This window comes from Ascaphus truei, chromosome 8 (assembly GCF_040206685.1).
Source record: "Ascaphus truei isolate aAscTru1 chromosome 8, aAscTru1.hap1, whole genome shotgun sequence".
Lineage (NCBI taxonomy): Eukaryota > Metazoa > Chordata > Amphibia > Anura > Ascaphidae > Ascaphus > Ascaphus truei.
In genome coordinates, this window is record NC_134490.1 from 30,986,039 (window position 1) to 31,006,469 (window position 20,431).

Consider the following 20,431-nt stretch of genomic DNA (forward strand, 5'->3'; position numbering starts at 1 on the left):
CCTCCCTATAACTGCCTCTCTTATACGTCAAAAGGGGCATTAGCGTCTCTTGATACACATCCTCCTTATGCCCCAGGAGAATAAGGGTTAACCACTATCTGCAGTCAGCCAATCAGCAAGTTGCAGAGGCGGTGCTATGCTAATTGCACTGATTAACAAGACACTGGGCAATGATTCATGATAATGAAAGTGTGCAGAGGAGGATACTGTGTACTGCCTTTTACTGTAGAGAGGAAAAAAGTCTCAGAGATCTGTTTTAAAGTGCACTCACTGACACAGCAGCTAAAAAAGGGATTTCCATTTATAGGTGCCCATTTCCTTTGCATTTACCAGACAAACCAGAAGAGACACAGAGGCTCCCTAAGTGTGAAGAGGTAGGAGGGAGAAATATCGCAGCAATTTAACAGACACATTAGGAGAACTGAACAGGTGAGTAAAAGTGGATTCTTTATACATCTGAAGCCTTCAGTATTTCCAGGAGTTAGGGGCGTAATTTAAAGTGTAATTAACCTCCTTCAGTGACACATGGCAGAAGGAACAGTGACAGAGGAACAGTTACTGTGAACAGGGGTCCATAGGCACAGTTACTGTGAACAGGGGTGTATGGGACAGACAGGGGACAATGACAGAGGCGCAGCTACTGTGAACAGGGGTGTATGGGACAGACAAGGGACAATGACAGAGGCACAGCTACTGTGGACAGGGGTGTAGAGGACTGTGACAGAGAAACGAGTGAAGAGGAGAAAGGACAGACAGGGAACATTTACAGTGAAGAGGCAGAGAGTGACAGAAAAGGAAGAGGCAGAGAGTGACAGAAAAGGGACAGTCACCGTTTTCTCTGTCAATCTGCTCTTCCCTGTGACTGTTCTGGATAGTACTTTCAGTGATTCAGGAATGAAATCACAGGCGCACATGTTGGCAACATTTCACATTTCTGACAAGTTTCTGCAAAAATAGTCAAAATTTGCAAAGACCCCAGCAAATTCTTCTTTGTGTCTTACGTAAAAGTCTAATGAAATGATCATTAGAGGTGAATTTTAATAACATTGGGACTTTTTATAGACTTTAAAATAGCTAAAATTAGTGGCGCTTGAGGATTTTTGATATACAGTATATATATTTTTTTGTTGTTTGTTTGTTTTTTTGCAGTTCTAAGCTGTCCAAAATGGAGGAAATTTGCGAGTGCTTTTTTTGAATATGAAAAATAAAATACAACTGAAAAAAAAAAACGAGAAAAAATGTATAAATGACTCACTCACATGGTCCGTGAGTGACTTAGCCAGTTTGGTTGTTCGGGGGTAACCAACTCGTGCATCTATCCGGACACTCTCGCGATGGCGTTCGTCCGGGCCAGATGAGTGAAGTGTGGGGACAAGACGGAAGAAGGGGATCCCATGTGCAAAAACAGAGAAGACACAACATCCCCTTCACTCGTCCCCTCCCCCCCCCCTCACTTCACCCATCTGGCCCTGACGAACGGCATCGCGAGAGTGTCCGGATGCACACACCTGGATTTATTTGCGCTCCTGATTCTCTGCTTCTGCCGTTTCGTGTATGGACGTGTATTGAGTCCATCTCTGGAGCAGCACTATTTCCAGGAACTGTATAAATGTATTATCTGTATATCACACAAGTGTGTTCGCAATATTCACCTTTAAAATGATATTTGCGCTCGATTTTGTTCTGTTTGCATATGATGGGGAGTATACACGTGCTAAACCTTAGCACCCTTTTCTGGATCCGGGCCAAGGTTCTATATTAAAAAAAAAAGGCAGAGTGCAAGGCTCAGGGGAGGCGTGAGGAAGTCCTTCTTCACAGAAGGGGTGGTGGATTCGTGGAACAGCCTCCCAGCAGAGGTGGCACATAGGCTTATACAGTAAGGGAATTCAAAAATGCTGGGGATAGAAGTGAGACAAACCTAAATATGAAGGCTGTCAAGGATCTGAAAGGTCTGAGATTTTACAACAGATAGGAGAATAGGCAAATGGGTCAAATGGTTCTTATATGCTTAGGGTGACCATATTTGTCCCAGTCTGTGAAGAAGCGGCAAGCGAAGAGCGCTTGCCGACCGTGCATGCGTGATCGGCACTTGGCGGCTGCTGGAACGCACGCGCGATCGGCGCTTGCCGGCAAGCGATTGGAGCGGCTGGCAAGTGCCGATCGCGCATGTGTGGTCGGCAAGCGCTATTCGCGCGTGCGCAGTCGGCGCTCGCCAGGAGGACCAAAAAAACCGGGACAGAGCCCTAAAAACAGGGGCTGTCCCGACTAAACCTGGACATCTGGTCACCCCATATATGCTGTTAAATCCTTTGTTTTTTTAGATATATGCACATCTCTGTTCTCTAGCGCTGAATGGAATTAACCTGTTTGCTGACAAAAAGAACCTGCAGCCCACTGAAGTCAGTCTCACTGATTTTTATTCAGCCTCAGACTTCAAGGGGGTCTTACTGGTAAATGTAATTTAGTTCAGAACCCCCAAATGTTACAGATTTTGAGGTGTTGCAATGCGCTGCAGGCCCCTCTGGCAGCGCAGGGGTTAAGAGGGCAAAATGCTCTTTCTCTTTATTAATCCCAGTCCTGTGTGGAAGTAATTAACTTGGGCATTTAATAGGGATCAGATTCAGGATGTCTTATAGCGCACAAAGCCTTCCCATGGCGTCATAAACTCCTAAGAGACTCCATCCTTAATGAGCTACAGAGTATCACACACATTTATCTAAATCAGGGGCAGAGATCGGCTATTTCTCAGACAGAGGACAACGCAAAATGACTAAGATAAGTCCTCCTATTCCTCCCTATAACTCCTCCTATTGCTCCATTTAACCGCTCCCTATAACTCCTCCTATTGCTCCATATAACCGCTCCCTATAACTCCTCCTATTGCTCCATATAACCGCTCCCTATAACTCCTCCTATTGCCTCATGTAACCGCTCCCTATAACTCCTCCTATTGCCTCATGTAACCGCTCCCTATAACTCCTCCTATTGCTCCATATAACAGCTCCCTATTACTCCTCCCATTGCTCCATATAACTCCTCCTATTGCCCCATATAACCGCTCCCTATAACTCCTCCTATTGCTGCATATAACCACTGCCTATAACTCCTCCTATTGCTGCATATAACCACTGCCTATAACTCCTCCTATTGTGCCATATAACCTTTCCCTATAACCCCTCCTATTGTGCCATATAACCCCTCCCTATAACTCCTCCAAGATGGGCTGCAGGGGAGCCAGGATGGCCTTAGACCCAGGGGTTGGTGACTGTGTTGTGGAGATGGAAGTAGGAGAGGTTGCAGGCTGCAGCAGTGGTTTAGGCCTTGGGGAGCATGATCGCAAGTTACAGGAGAGTTTGGAGAAAAGGGAAAGAGCAGAACAGAATCTGCGTAAGAAAGAAGAGAACCAAGCTTTATTGCAGATGTATAACAGTAAGAAAGCAGAGTTGGAAGAAGAAACAAATTAAAGAAATGTCACAGTTCTGAGAGAGGCGTGCGCAAGAAACAAATACATTGTCTACATGATGTATTAACCCGATTCGAAGGTGAGATTGCTAAAATAAAGGTGGGTCCAGCCAAACAGAAACGTTCCCTTTTGAAAACAATTTAAATGCTAACCCAAAGTGCTGAGCAGGGTGCAGAGCAATGCGCTGATTCATGTTGTGGAGCAAGAACCCCAGTAAGAGTCACATTAAGGGGCCTATGCAGAGAGCAGCAGTAGAAATAATTGGAGAGTTTAAGAAAAAGTAGGTTTAATGGAGAGTTTTATTCTCCATATGCAGAAATGTGCGAAATCTGCAATTTCAAAGCATGAATGCGTGTGTTGAGTTTAAAATGGAGAGATGCGCGCTGCAGAAAAGTGTTTGAAAAAATTCGCGCTTTTTTTTTTATTTTTTCTATGGCCGGCGAGCTCCTGCTTCTTGCCAACTTTTGTTGGCGTAGGAAATTGTAGAAAATCGCGCCAAAAACAGCCGCTAGATGGCGATCGCGCCTTTCTGAATTTGGATATTTTTAACACTGGCGAGATGTAGGTTCTCGCCAGCCGCGCGCGAGATTTATAAATAGAAGAAAAAAAATGGCGCGTTTCCTACCTCGCCATTTTCTGCTGTTTTCTGCGCGAATTTCACCAAAAAATGGCGATATTTGCTATAGCGCTGCTCTCTGCATGAGGCCCTAAAGCTCTCAAGAAAAGATAAGTTTGGAAACGCCTAAAAAAAGTGGGAGAGAAACTAGATCCAAAGACTTCAGGGAAGGGGACTCACCTCAGGGTGTATCAGACTGTGAGGAAGGATCTGTTACCAGAGCTTCCAGCATCCCCAGGGGTTAATAGCAGAAGCAGCGGAAGATTTGGTTAAAAGCCCATTGCATGCAAAGAAAGCAGCAGACACCTGTGATGTTAGGTTATCTCAGACACCCACGCTGGGAGAAGTTAAAGAAATTACAAAGAACTCTGGAGAGCAGCAAAGCAAGAACCTAGAAACTCTGGGAGGAGGTCAGCTGGAAATGGAGTTTGTACCTGAGAGCAGTGAGCCAGAGAACCTATGCTCACCTGGACTTACAGAATCACACCCCTGCTTATTAGCAGGTCCTGTGATTCAGAACCCTGAGAGGGGAGAACAGCAGGTGGTAATCAGCAGCAATGGAAGAGGGATGTGGGGCTCAAGGAAAGGAACTCGCCAGCTCTACCGGGGCTCAACAAGGTTCTTGATGGCATCTGAGTTTATTCCCAGGGCTCCTACAGTTATACTGCTGTTACATTTTTTTAACCCCTTGACTCTTGGTGTAGCAGGACAGTCCGGCAATGGAGGGGTTAAAAAAAATCACAGGCAAGAGATGATGATTTTCTTTCCCTGTGTCAAAATCATTAGGGAATTATTCTTATTATTGTTTATCTGTGATGCGCCAACATATTCCGCAGCGCGGGATCAGCGTAATAATATCGAGTGGGTCAAAAGAACATTGGTCTCAGTCTGTGCCATCTTGCAGTAGGGCCATTGGCTCTTTCTTTCTGTGATGACTGTGTGACGTCCTGAAATGGAAGTGGCAGACTGAATAGTATTTGTGTCCCTTCTGTGTCAGTGGGAGGGGACAGACTTAATGGGACACTGGTTCGTTCTATGTCACCCTGAAATGCAAGGGACCGACTCAGAGGGACATACAGTAGGTCCTTTATGTGTCACTCTGCAGTGAGAGGAAAACATTTAAAGCTGCAGTTCAGTCAATATCCTGCATGTGTGTTTTTTTTAATAAATCAGTTCTGTAGTAAGAAAAAATACTTTCAGCATTTTCTGTTTTAAAAAAAAACAACTTTTAAAGACCAATTTTCTTGTATTCTATTTTAACAAGCATTTGCTAAGGCACCGCCCCTTCATGTCCTGTCACAAGCCCTGGCACACCCCTTTGTCAGCCCTGCCCTCCCTCTAGCACATGTCAGTGCAGGAGTGCTCATGAATATTCATGAGCTTCCACTGACAGACAAGCAGAATATAAACAGATCCCTTCACTAATTATGTCACCAAATTTCGACCTATCAATACATGGAGAACGAATTGACCTGCAGCTATACAGTTCTATAGGTAATTAGAGATTGCACACATAAAACTATTGAAGTAAAAAAATTTAAAAAAAACAAAAGTCTGAACTGCAGCTTTAATAGGGCATATGTTCCCCCTGTTTCTGTCACCCTGCAGGGGAAGGGACAGACTCAATAGGTCCCCGCTGTCTCTGTTACGGGACATACAGATCTGAACTTTGTGTTTAACACGCGTGTCTTTTTCTTAAGGTATTTTGTGGTTGAAGATCACGGGCAGAAATTCAGAATGGGGAGGAAAAAGATTCAAATCGCTCGTATCTTAGACCAGCGCAACAGACAGGTATCTAGCAGAAACCCTACTACACATTGCGGCCTATACAGCAACACACTGGGGAACCACACACCACACCCACGCCTTAACCCCATCTGTGCTGCACAAGCCACCCGTTCTCTGCCAGAGGGGCCTGCAACATATAGCGTTGCCAAGCATTGCAGGCCCCTCTGGCAGAGAAGGCATTAGGTGACCCATATACTGTATGTTAAGGTGGGCGCTCTCCAATTATTGCAGCTGGTGACCAATCCAATGCCCTGTAACCAACTCCATATAGAACCCCTCATTGTGGAGAAGGACTCATCTGCGGGTTTAAGGGCAGCAGGGACGGGCATCACACCAAACCAAGAGGGCAGACCCGGCAAGAGCTACTATATGCTCGGACAATAATAAAGGATAATTGTTCCAAACATGTACAGTATTAACTGCCAGATAATAAATCAGATGCCCACACAGACACTTCATGGGCAGGGGCAGTCTGACTGTAATACAGGGTGACCACGGGAGTCCAGTTGCCAAGGCATGTGGGCATCAGTGTTCCCCAGGAAAGGGGCAGCTGCCAGCCCTATAGACCCCCATGTATGCTTCCCCAGGTTACATTCACCAAGCGGAAGTTTGGGTTGATGAAGAAGGCGTACGAGCTGAGCGTCCTGTGTGACTGCGAGATAGCCCTCATCATCTTTAACGGGGCCAACCGCCTGTTCCAGTACGCCAGCACGGACATGGACCGCGTGCTGCTGAAGTACACCGAGTACACCGAACCGCACGAGAGCCGGACAAACTCCGACATCCTGGAGGTGACTCAGACGTTCCCCGTCACTCCCAGCACTCAGGAGACCGTCCCTGTTGGATCTCGCTCAATGGGAGTCCTCATTGGATAAGCAGTTTCACTCATTCACAGTGAATCTCGTGCATAAGGGAAAAGGCTCACTAATTAGGAGTAGGTTTTATTGGAATATAGGGACATAGTCACTAAGAGGTGCTATGGCATAACATACCATCCCATGCTGAATGGGTCGTAAAAGTGTCTTACCAAATAAGCACCGCTTACTAAATATGGCCTATAGTTTCACTCATTAGGTAAGACAACAGGAGTGATGTCACTTATTAAAAGACACACCCACTCACTGGTAGGCAGGCCCACTCACTGGAAGGCAGTCCCACTCACTGGAAGGCAGTCCCACTCACTGGAAGGCAGGGCCACTCACTGGAAGGCAGGGCCACTCACTGGAAGGCAGTCCCACTCACTGGAAGGCAGGGCCACTCACTGGAAGGCAGTCCCACTCACTGGAAAGCTGGCCCACTCACTGTAATGAAGTCCATTACTATATAACTCTCAGTAGATAGGTTACCCCAGCAGACAGTGTTACCCATTGACCATCTAACTATTTGTTGATTAAGTAAATATTTTGAACAGTGCTCCCACCTGTACTTCAGAGGCCAGTTCCATAATGACTCAACTGTCCCCCCTACAGTCCCTGAAGCGAAGGAGGCTAGGACTGGAGGTCGTGGAGCACGAGGAGAAGCTGCGGAGGCTGAATAAGGAGGTGAGCCTGTCCCTCACCCATCACATGTCTCCTGTAAGTGACAATGCAGTGTGTAACTTCAAGCTGATCTCTAAAGCATGGGATTCTGGGAATACATTTCCTGCCACAAGGCTGCTGGGCAAGAGAGCAGGTTAGAAGCAAACACTGGTCAGAGGGTATAACCCCATTTTCAGGGACTGATAGTACCACACTTACTACATATACAGACCCAGAGTACCACTACTTACTATATATACAGACCCAGAGTACCACTACTTACTATATATACAGACCCAGAGTACCACTACTTACTATATATACAGACCCAGAGTACCACTACTTACTATATATACAGACCCAGAGTACCACTACTTACTATATATACAGACCCAGAGTACCATTACTTACTATATATACAGACCCAGAGTACCATTACTTACTATATATACAGACCCAGAGTACCACTACTTACTATATATACAGACCCAGAGTAACACTACTTACTATATATACAGACCCAGAGTACCACTACTTACTATATATACAGAGCCAGAGTACCACTACTTACTATATATACAGACCCAGAGTACTACTACTTACTACAGTATATATACAGAGCCAGAGTACCACTACTTACTATATATACAGACCCAGAGTACCACTACTTACTATATATACAGACCCAGAGTACCACTATTTACTACATATACAGACCCAGAATACCACTACTTACTATATATACAGACCCAGAGTACCACACTTACTACATATACAGACCCAGAGTACCACTACTTACTACATATACAGACCCAGAGTAACACTACTTACTACATATACAGACCCAGAGTAACACTACTTACTATATATACAGACCCAGAGTACCACTACTTACTATATATACAGACCCAGAGTACCACTACTTACTATATATACAGACCCAGAGTACCATTACTTACTATATATACAGACCCAGAGTACAACTACTTACTATATATACAGACCCAGAGTACCATTACTTGCTATATATACAGACCCAGATTGCCACTACTTGCTATATATACAGACCCAGAGTACCACTACTTACTATATATACAGACCCAGAGTACCACTACTTACTATATATACAGACCCAGGCTACCACACTTACTACATATACAGACCCAGAGTACCACTACTTACTATATATACAGACCCAGAGTACCACTACTTACTATATATACAGACCCAGAGTACCACACTTACTACATATACAGACCCAGAGTACCACTACTTACTATATATACAGACCCAGAGTACCACTACTTACTATATATACAGACCCAGAGTACCACTACTTACTATATATACAGACCCAGAGTACCACTACTTACTATATATACAGACCCAGAGTACCACTACTTACTATATATACAGACCCAGAGTACCACTACTTACTATATATACAGACCCAGAGTACCACTACTTACTATATATACAGACCCAGAGTACCATTACTTACTATATATACAGACCCAGAGTATCTCTACTTACTATATATTCAGACCCAGAGGACCATTACTTACTATATATACAGACCCAGAGTATCACTACTTACTATATATACAGACCTAGAGTACCATTATTTACTATATATACAGACCCAGACTACCATTACTTACTATGTATACAGACCCAGAGTATCACTACTTACTATATATATATATATATATATATAACTCGGATATAGTAAGCGCTTAGGTGCTGCTGCTCGCTCTCGCTTGCTGACGCTCGCGCTACCAGGAGCTTTTTGCTGTCCTGACAGAGGAGACAGCAAGCGCGCTTGGGAGGCGGGTATCACTGTGTGTGTGTGTCACTTGGTAGCTGTCAGTGTGTGTGTGTGTGTGTCACTTTGAAGTGGTTTGTGTGTCACTGGGGAACGTGTGTGTGTGTGTGTGTATCTTATACTATATTAGTGAAAGCACTGTATGCCTGTCTGGATGTCCGGTGTCCCTAGGGGAAATCTCATTGGTCCCTTGGGCCGCCCGCCCGCCCCCGCACACCTCTCATTGGCCTGAGGCGGAGTGACGGGCCAAACACACAACACACACACACCAGGTTGGGGGGGGCGCACGATTATGTAGGGGGTGCGCAAGCAGCTTGCAGGGAAACCTGGGGGCGCTCCGTGCTGCTGCTTCTATGTCTGTGTCTTGCAGAGGGGGCGGGGCTTCTCTCTGCACACAGACAAGCCCCTCCTTCTCTTCCTGTCTGCTTCCCGTTTTCAGCAGCATGGGGGATTGGGGGAACGGAGCATGTCGCCCCCCCAGGTGAAATTGTGGACTGATTAAGTGTGTGTGTGTGTGTTGGTGGTGGTGGGGGGGAGTGATTGAGTGTGTGTGTGTGGGGGGTGGGGGGGATTGAGTGTGTGTGGGGGGTGGGGGGGATTGAGTGTGTGTGTGGGGGGGTGGGGGGGATTGAGTATGTGTGTGTGTGGGGGGGAAGTGTGTGTGTGTGGGGGGGGATTGTGTGATTGTGTGTGGGGGGGGGGTTGTGTGGGGGGGGGGTATTGTGTGTGTGTCAATCCCCCCCTCCCTGCCCTTTGCCCCCCCCCTCTCCCTGCCCTTTGCCCCCCCCCTCCCTGCCCTTTGCCCCCCCCCTCCCTGACCTTTGCTCCCTGCCCTTTGCCCCCCCCCTCCCTGCCCTTTGCCCCCCCCCCTCCCTGCCCTTTGCCCCCCCCCTCCCGGCCCTTTGACCCCCCCTCCCTGCCCTTTGCCCTTTGCCCCCCCCCCTCCCTGCCCTTTGCCCCCCCCCCCTCCCTGCCCTTTGCCCCCCCCCCCCTCCCTGCCCTTTGCCCCCCCCCTCCCTGCCCTTTGCCCCCCTCCCTGCCCTTTGCCCCCCTCCCTGCCCTTTGCCCCCCCCCTCCCTGCCCTTTGCCCCCCCCCCCCCCTTCCACTCCATGCTCCCTGCCCTTCCACGCCCGGGCAACGCCGGGTATATCAGCTATTATTATATAATATTTCAAAAATTAAAAAAAAAAAAAGACATGTTGTGAGAATAAATTATTTATTAACATTGTGCAACTTTGATAAATATATTCACGCACGCACGCAAACACACACATACACATGCATACACATACACATGCATACATATACACATACATGCACACACACACACACATTATATATACACACACACATTATATATATACACACACACACACACACTACACACACACACACAATAATCTACTGTAACTGCTCCGCCATCTGTATACACACATACACATTACACACACATTACACACACACACACACAATAATCTACTGTAACTGCTCCGCCATCTGTATATATACACACACACACACACACACACATACATATATATATACACACACACACAATGCGCACAGACACATTATATATACACACACATACACATACACACACACATACATATATATATATATACACACACACACAATGCGCACACACACATTATATATACATACACACACACACACACACGAGACAGGGATCGGGGCAGAAGGGGGACAGGGACCGGAGCAGAAGGGAGACAGCGATCGATCGGGGCAGAAGGGGGAGAGGAGCCGGAGCAGAAGGAGGACAGCGATCGGGGCAGAAGGGGGAGAGGGACCGGAGCAGAAGGAGGATAGCGATCGGGGCAGAAGGGGGAGAGGGACCGGAGCAGAAGGAGGACAGCGATCGGGGCAGAAGGGGGAGAGGGACCGGAGCAGAAGGAGGACAGCGATCGGGCAGAAGGGGGAGAGGGACCGGAGCAGAAGGAGGACAGCGATCGGGGCAGAAGGGGGAGAGGGACCGGAGCAGAAGGAGGACAGCGATCGGGGCAGAAGGGGGAGAGGGACCGGAGCAGAAGGAGGACAGCGATCGGGGCAGAAGGGGGAGAGGGACCGGAGCAGAAGGGAGACAGCGATCTGGGCAGAAGGGGGAGAGGGACCGGAGCAGAAGGGGGAGAGGGACCGGAGCAGAAGGAGGATAGGGACCGGAGCATCACCCTCTCCCCCCCACCTCCTACACAGACACACACAGACCTCTGTGTTGCCGGTGAAGGACCGGCTGCAGCCCCATTGGATGGGAGCGGTCACGTGACCGCTCCTCCGCTTCCCTGAGCGGCAAATTTCAGTTTGCCGCTCGGAAGAGTTTCTCCTCCTCAGCGCGCATGAGGAGGGAGAAACTATAGCCGCGCTGATAACAGATGCAGGGGCTTTCTGCATCTGTTCAGCGTGGCTCAGCCCGCCTCAGCGACGCTGAGTGCAGTATGTCCTGGGCCTAAGATTATGTATGTCCTTCAGATCAATGCATTAATGGATCCTCTGGCAGCGAAGGGTTAATAGAAACCGCCTTTTAAAAAAAGCAAAGGAAAATGTAGCTGTAAATTAAAGTTGTTGTGCGGCTATACCTCAAACCATCATACTTCAACCACTGGGAATATACAATGACATTTTCTCTCTGTTACCACTGCCCTCTCTCTGTGTTTTCCCAGCAGCCTCTGCTTCTGACATCTTCTCTCTTCTACCACTGCCCTCTGTTTTCCCAGCAGCCTCTGCTTCTGACTTCTTCTCTGTTACCACTGCCCTCTCTCTGTGTTTCCCCAGCAGCCTCTGCTTCTGAGCCATGATGCGCCATATCCAGCCTCTCCTTCTAGCAGTACGGAGGGGTGCCTTGGGTCCCCTCAAAACCTAAGCCGACCACTGCACTTCAAATCTCCGGCTCTGAAGCGTAGCCCCTCCTTGGAGTCCCTGGCACCAGGTATCAGCTGAGCACTCTCCTATTGACATTCTATACCCCCTGCATCTGTAATCAGCGCGGCTTTAGGCTGAGTCCCCAGTCTGCACTGTGGCACGCACCCAGCGGGGGGGCGACGCATGCACAGCGCTACACCACGATCTGCGGTCTGAGGGGAGAGAGAACGTTTGCGACGGGAGGGGGCGTGGCGGTAGGTTTGCGGGGGCGTGGCCATGACGTCCCGCGGCTGGTTCGCCCTCATTGGCTGAACCGCTGGCGGGGGCGTGGCCACGCCTCCGTTGCAAATGCCAATCTCAAACTCACCTGCCTGCCTGAAAACCTGTCGCGCACCGCTGGGGAAAGGTGCGTGACAAGGTAGGGACTGGGACCGGAGGAACTGGGTGGGCGGAGCTTGATCGCACAGACGTGCGCTGTAGTAGTTATTAGTGGGACCGCAGCCTTAGGAGCCGCTTACGCATGTGTGCGGAGGCGTGTGGAAATGCAGGCGACAGGCAAGTTTAAATATACGCGCTGAGGGGAGCGAAGGAGCGGTCACGTGACAGCAAACATCCAATGGGGATGAGGGACTGGCCCCGCCTCCCGCCCCACCTCCGCCACACCTTCGCCCCGCCCCCTAAGCGCGCTCACTGCCTCACCTGTCAGGCCACAAAAAAGCACCAGCTTAGGCACTTAGGCCTCGGGCATGGTCATCGCTTAGGCGCTGACCCGTGCTGAGGCACGCTGCTGCTCGGCACTGAGCCCCTGCAGCCGCAATGAGAGCGGCTTTAGCAGGGGCTCGCGCATGCTTCCGCACGCCTGCGGAAGCGTGTCTTAAGAAATCTTTCGTTTCTTAGCTTGCCGGAGCGCAGGGCCGGTCACCATTATACAAATCCGTCAACAGACTGTATCCGATCGCAGTTTCTGATGAATCCGCGTGGATTAAAACCGGAGAAATCCGTTTGCGGCTTTTACACCGCGAAACAGATTCTTTTTTTGGGGGGGGGGGGATGCGAGTAAATCCAGGAAATGAATTTGGGCAGATTCCCCCATCTCTAGTTACAACATCTGTTTTGGTCCATCTTTGGGTTTTTATCATCTTGATAAAGGTCACAAAGAAGGATGGAAATATTGATTATGGGAAAGTGTGTGTGTGTGTGTTGTGTATGTGTGTTGTGTGTGTGTGTGTGTGAATCTTTCTTATGAAGCCGTTGAACTTGGTGTATATATATATATATATAATATATATATATATATATATATATATTCTTTTTTTTAAAGCTGCTATGTTGGCCTCTCCTTGGAAATGAATCCTCCCGCCCCCAGACCCCTGCTCCCCCATGTGTAGGTTAAACCCACCCTGTCTGACGCTTGGCTTTCCATCTCTGACAGAAGACGCCCCCCCCCCTCACTTCTCGCACAGTGTGGACAGCGTGTACATAGCATGGGTTTCAGCGCAGGATGTGGTCTGTGGGTCATGTGGTTAGAGAGGGGGGGGAGAGGTGTAGATTATATACAGTGAGCTGAGAGGTACAACCTGCCATTATTTTATTAACGATAATGAAGATTATTTTATTAAAGATATGGAAGGAAGGTGTGTGTGTGAAGTTTTCAGTTTTTGAACTAAAATACCTGCGGAAAAATCCAACTTTTTGGACAAATATATATATTTTTAATTCCATACTTATTTTGAGCTTAAAAGTAAAAGAATTCCCAAAACCAACTGACTACATTTTTTGGAAACAAAACACAAGTATATATATATATATATATATATATATATATATATATATATATATATATATATATATATATATATATATATATATATATGTATATATATATATATATATATATATATATATATATATATATGTATATATATATATATGTATATGTATATATATATATGTATATATATATGTGTATATATATATGTATATATATATGTGTATATATATATGTATGTATATGTGCGTGTGTGTAATCAAAAAATAAATAGATGATACCGTTCTGTGGCTAACGAAATGCTTTTATTTGTGCGAGCTTTCGAGATACACTGATCTCTTCTTCCGGCGATGTTACAATGAATGAAGCAATCAAAGGGTATACTTAAAAACAGTGTCTCTTGGAATGTTATCTGTGCTTGTCCTCCCCCCCGGTGTGGATGAGATTTATGGCTAGAGGTGTTAAATGGTTCCTGAAAGCAAGTGATGTAAGAGTGTGTGTGTATCTGTGTGAAATACATATATATTTAATAAATACTGTATATATATATATGTGTATGTATAAAAAAACGTATGTATGTATGTATGTATGTGTATGTAGATAGTTAGATTAGTTCAGTATAAGGGCAAATCTATTATAACATAGCTGTCCCCATTTTCAGTGAAGGGGTTCAATACTATTTGGCAGGGACTATCAACAAACCCCATATAGTGATCATGAAATGATTTGGAATGGGACTGGAATACTAACTGGAGAGGGATAAAGGCTCTTTCTACCACATTTCTTTAATGTAATTATTAATTGTAGTTTATATAGAAATTAATATTTCCTGCTTAGGGTTTGTAACGGGGACTTATCCCTGTTTAAAGAAACTTGTCTCTAATCCAGCAGTGTGCTGGTTAATTGCATACCAGCAATTAACCAACTCCATCTGGCTGATTAGAGCTCTCTCAAAAATAGCCTGTTCTGAGACAGGAAAGGAGGGATTCCTTAGTCTCACAATTGGGGGCTGAACCAAGGAAGGACAGACAGATTTTTCCTTAGTCCACACTGGACTGACCAGAGGAGCAGATGTCTTGAGCTGCAGAAGGACTGGACTGTATGCGGATAGCAAGACAAGGGGACCAGACCTCTATACCTGAACAGACAGTGCCTTAGCACACAAAGGTGCTGACCCAGGAGAGCAGAGAGGCTTCCCCTACAGCTACAAGAGACAGATAAGACTTTCTTTTAGGACTGTTTATATATCTGCATAAATGTATATATATATTTGGGTCTGGTAATTAGCTTAGCTAACCACCCAGTTAGAGAAGGCTGGACTACATGTGTTGATATTCTCCAAAGCGGAGCAGGTTTTTCTTTTGCTTATTTTGAATGCTTTTGCTGTGTTAAAGGGACAGGCGCAATTAAGCCTAATTTTTGTTTCACTTTAAACGATCTTCATTGCGTACCTCTCCACTCGTCTCTTACAGGGTTCCATAATATTTTTCAAACAAAACACACTGATGGATGTGTGTGTATATGTATATATTGCAGTGCTTCCAAAGGCAAAGCTGTGCATGTATGTCACACACATGTAAATATGTTGTCTGTGTGACTCCTCCCTTTTTTGTTACAATCTCCTTAGATATTGGATACTTGCTGGTTTCCCCTGGCAACAGGAGTCACAGCGCCCAGGCCAAGACCATGCCCCCTTCATACCAGGCAGGCGAGATGCAGAGAGCAGAGCTGGGTAGTGCCAGGGTGAGATCAGACCCACTCATTGGACCGTCCGAGGACTCCGTCTGCATAGCAACCTGTTACAGTCCACACAGTGTGGTGACAGGGCCACAGTTGCAAAAGGACACAGGTCTCTTCTGTCTGACACCATGAGGTGGGAGGGTCAGGCTTGATGGGCCCCTCCTTGCTCTGTGTCACTTAAGTATTGACAAACTGTATATCAGTGCTGCCGTTTTTGTTGATTTTGGGGTCAGATATTTGTTATATTTCATGGAAATTAGGGAAGGAGTAAAGACACACACGCACACCGTGCAGTTCATCATATACACACACACACACCCTGCAGTTCCTCACACACGCACACCTTAGAGTTCCTCACATACACACCATGCAGTTACACACACACACCCTGCAGTTCCTCAAACACACCCTGCAGTTACACACACACCATCCAGTTCCTCACACACAGCCTGCAGTTACACACACACACACACACACACACACACACACCCTGCAGTCCCTCACACATGCACACCTTGCAGTTCCTCACAAACACACCCTCCAGTTCCACATACACAGCATGCAGTTACACACACACACACACACCAGTTCCTCACACACCCTCCAGTTCCTCACACACACATCCTGCAGCTCCTCACACACACACAGGCTGCAGCTCCTCACACACACCCTGCAGCTCCTCACACACACACCCTGCAGTTCCCCCTCCCCCCCCCCCACACACAAACACACTCACACGCACCCTGCAGTCCGTCCCCCCACACACACACAAACACACCCTACAGTTCCCACACACACCCTGTAGTTCCCTCACATACGCAGTCTGCCATTTACACTTACACACACACACACACATCCTGTAGTTCACATACGCAGCTCTGCTGTACATAACTGTATACCTGTGTATAGTGTATGACAGAGAAGACTAATTGATTCTGTGTCACTATGTCACCATGCAGAGGGACAGAGACAGAATTGATCTTCCCTTTTAAATGTGACACGGACAGAAGTCCTGCTGAACATAAAACATGTCCCTCTTAGCTAAGGATGACAGTGACACAGACAGAAGAAACAGGGACCTTTTGAGGGTGACACTGTGACCAGAACAGGAGGGACCAATGATCCCATATCCCAGTAAAAAATAAATCAGACAAGCTTCTTATCCGTGTGGGACGGTTGTGCCAGGGGGTAGAGATCATAGCATAGTGGGCACAGGGAGCTCAAGACGTCCTCTCACTGATTATGTGGTATGCTTCCTTTCAGCAGAGAACGACAGGATACTCGGGGCTGCAGGCTCGGAGCGGAGCGGTGACTACCAGGAATGCCACCTTACCTGCCCATGGGCTTGACGCATTCCCATACCTATCTGCCCATCACACAGGTGAGTGCCCACACGATGCCAACCTTCGGATGGAACTGGCTTTCACCGTTACAGCAAAGTATAAATATGTATTCAGTATATGAAGATTTGGGCGGTACTCAAGTGGGGACCCAGGTAGATATAAATCAGGAGCCAACACGTCGTCTTTAACCTTTTCACTGCCAGGGGCACAGCAATGCAGATTTAGGCTGCTTTATGTTTCAAGCAGAAGGAGCTGTGGGAAGATGGAAGTGTATAGAGATACTCAGCATAACTATATTGTTCATTTTTAAGAAGTCTTTAAAAATGTCCACAAATTAGCAATGTGCCTGTTAATATGCAGCCCGGAGTGTCAGAAAGGAGCTGGTAAATTATAACGCGCTATGTAAGAATATATAATACTATATTTATATTATAATGCTATTGTGCAAAAAAATAATAACAATATGTGAATGATAATAATTGTTGTATAAGTTATAAAAATGATAACAAATTAGTAGTAATAATAACAATAATAAATATAGTTATAGTCTTTCTATAATTTCTCTGTTGCTTTAAACCTGCAGATTTTCCTCTCCCGGATCCCTCCCCTCACCCAGGTGTGGGTCACTTTTCCAGACTGCCTGGGCACACTCTGCCCCCCTGGACTCATCCCCACTCTGCACTGACATTCGGACACTCACAGCTCAGGTAAGGAAAGGATCTTTACCTAATGCCAGCGAGTGATGTCAGGTGAAGACATTGACTATACTCTGGTGCCACCTGGTGGACAGTGGTAATTACTGTAGCTAACACTACCTGTGCTTCCCTTGAAGTTGGATAATAAGCGGGGCGGGAGGGGGTGTAAGACACGGGGCAGTGACAAAGTAAGGGGACATTCTGGGTAATAGGGACAAATAACAGGAACAGTGTCCAATGAGTCACCAAGATTTTGCCCTTTTAACGTCACGACCATTGGTTCATTTGTTTCTACATCTCCTCTTGCACTTACAGGGTTAAACTGCATGGGGTAGTCTACTTGTTACTATGACCTGTGTTACTTTTAATCTGCAGGGTTCCCAGTATGATCCAGCCCAGCGCAGAAACCAAGCTGTCACCTGCCAGCCCTCCCCACACACTGGGTGTCAACATTAAAGCCGAACGCCTCTCCCCGGTCCTTAGCTGCCCCTCTGATGCAACACTGCACCCTCTCTCACCTCCCCAGCACAGGGGTCCCAGGGAATCCCACCGCAGAGCGGAGGAATACAGGAAAGGATACCCCTACCCAATTGTCAGGCCTCTGCCTTTGGTGGAAGACAGGCCCAGCGTCTCCATGAGATGTCTGCAGGTGCCAGGAGCCTGGCAGAGATAATGGGCGGAGGGTCTGACACTATCCTGTTAGGGATCTGAGGACCCTTATCCTATAGGCACGGAGGCCATGACAGCAAGCACGGCTGTGAGGGACGAGCCTCCAAACACGAACAGAGTGCCTTATTGCTTTCACCATGTAATGTATAGGAGGAGCAGCCTGGGGGAACATCTGCCCATGCTAATTTTATTACAGTTGGTCAAGGAGCTTAATTCATTTTTTTTTCACTGTTACTCACTTTCAACTATGATAATAGCAAATATAAATACCACGTGTGAGCACTTTCACGTCTCAGACAGGTCTGCAACCCTGTCTTTCCCCATTATCTCTTAGCAATGCTTCCGCTGCAGCCAGGGATTCTGGGAAATGATATGCAAATGAGCACCTTTTGCTGCAAATGCATTTTAACATGGGACCCCAATAAATTTATGCCTGCCGCAGTACACAACTTTTCAGCACAGCCTGGGTTAAAGCAGTGCACAGCCAGTAACCCTGCTCACAGACAACTGTTTCGACCTTTTGGATCTCATCCGTGTGAGGCTGGTTATACTGGCTTTGCAATGTGAGGCTGTGATAGGTTTCAACCAGACAATAAATACGTTATGGTGGGTAAAACGAAGCGACAAAACCCCTGCACCGTACAATTAAAAATAACACTTGTGAGCACATTCACAGGTAACCCTGTCCATCCCCATTATCTCCTAGAATACAGTGCTTCCCAACTACAATAATGAAACATTAAACATTTGTGTTAGTCCTTATTTTTTTTTATTTACATATCATGCCTTTTAAGTCATAGTTTTTTTTAATATATATCTTGTGCTACAATGTGGTACTGCATAGTTTGGGGGTGACATTTGGAAAGGAGGAGGCTGATCTCTAACGAAACGAAAGGTGGTGAGAAAGTGCTGGCATGATAGAGGTACCGTTATAGATCAGTGGTTTTCAGCCCGTGTCCTGTGGAACCCTGGGGACCCAAAGAAAAATGTGGCAATGTCGGATATTTTACCCTTCAAGACACCATCAGATCCATTTTTTTTTTTTACTTTGCTTCTTTATTAATACAAAAAAAATATCTTCACACTTAATGTTAAGTGAGAAAATATATAGAATATCGAATAATATTAGTTTCAAAATGTTATCCCTACCACAGCAATAATATTTTTACATATATAGGATAAGTGGGGTGGGGGTTCCATGAAGTCACAGTATATTATTATGGGGTTTCACAGTTCTTAAAGGGTTACAAAGCACAATTAATAGACAGTTTGCCATGCTGGGTACAGTTGGTATTCAGTGCTACATAGTAAGGTTGGGAACGGCTGATCTGTTAGATTGTAGAGTGTCCTGAAATCGTATCCATGTATTGTCTCTGTGTCACTGTCACCTTGCAGTAGGAGGGACAGACTCGGGTTCCTCTGACTCACCTGGATCCCTTTTCCCGTAGTACTTATCAGTAAAATATGCAACACCATTGAGCAGAAGGACCAGTGCCAGTCTTTGAAGTGGAACAGTCCATTTCCAGTCCCATTTCCCTGTTCCCCAGTCATATAATCAGATTGTAAGATCCTCTGAGTCTTTGTAAACCGCTCCATACAATGTCAGCGCTATATAGCAAATAAATCATTTGTACTTTATTTATTTTTCATTTGGAATAAATAGATTTGAAAACGTGTGTTTGAGCCTGTGAGATTATTGCTAAGAGGAGCTTAATACCTTTGTACTTTCTGCTAATGGCTTTTATCTACTGTATGACGAAAAAATTGGTCTTCTTAATGTCAGCAGCACCAATCTCTTTAACTCCTTACCCTACACTTCCCCTTATTTATTAATTGTAGCGCTGTTCCCCCCACCCTATGGGAAATGTGGCGGCTACTAAGTGTGTGTGGTGCTTTACCTTCGGCTCACAGGGGGCCTGAACCTTCGCTGCTGGGAGCCCGGCCTGGATCGTCTAGTGACAGCGCCTCCACCTGTGAGGGATCCTGACAGCGCCGGATAACTCCTTCACAGGACCCAATGCAATAAGTACACACAGCGTAAATGATAACAGGTTTACTGACATGCAAATAACAGTACACAGACTAACACAGGCCTCGCAGGGCCATACTCCCACACCGTGCCCTCTGTC

General features: G+C 46.5%; 1 protein-coding gene across 2 annotated transcripts; it reads left to right on the forward strand.

Moving 5' to 3' along the window:
* The first annotated feature begins 204 nt into the window (after positions 1 to 204).
* MEF2B (myocyte enhancer factor 2B) lies at positions 205 to 19,978 on the forward strand. 2 transcript variants are annotated; one of them, XM_075611136.1, is made up of 9 exons: positions 205 to 429; positions 5,780 to 5,870; positions 6,455 to 6,658; positions 7,337 to 7,408; positions 12,004 to 12,154; positions 15,483 to 15,598; positions 16,859 to 16,976; positions 17,522 to 17,645; positions 18,009 to 19,978. In XM_075611136.1, the coding sequence occupies exons 2-9, from the start codon at positions 5,817 to 5,819 to the stop codon at positions 18,304 to 18,306; spliced, it is 1,137 nt and encodes a 378-aa protein (XP_075467251.1). In that variant the 5' UTR covers positions 205 to 429; positions 5,780 to 5,816; the 3' UTR covers positions 18,307 to 19,978. The 2 variants fall into 2 exon arrangements, with proteins under 2 accessions (XP_075467251.1, XP_075467252.1); XM_075611137.1 differs by having other exon boundaries at positions 16,862 to 16,976.
* Positions 19,979 to 20,431: the final 453 nt, after the last annotated feature.

Coding starts and splice junctions, on each gene's coding strand:
- MEF2B (XM_075611136.1), top strand. CDS start 5,817: ATGGGGAGGAAAAAGATTCAAATCGCTCGTATCTTAGACCAGCGCAAC. Junction 7,409..12,003: donor TGCGGAGGCTGAATAAGGAG/GTGAGCCTGTCC, acceptor TTTCCCCAGCAG/CCTCTGCTTCTGAGCCATGA. Junction 17,646..18,008: donor TTCGGACACTCACAGCTCAG/GTAAGGAAAGGA, acceptor TTTAATCTGCAG/GGTTCCCAGTATGATCCAGC.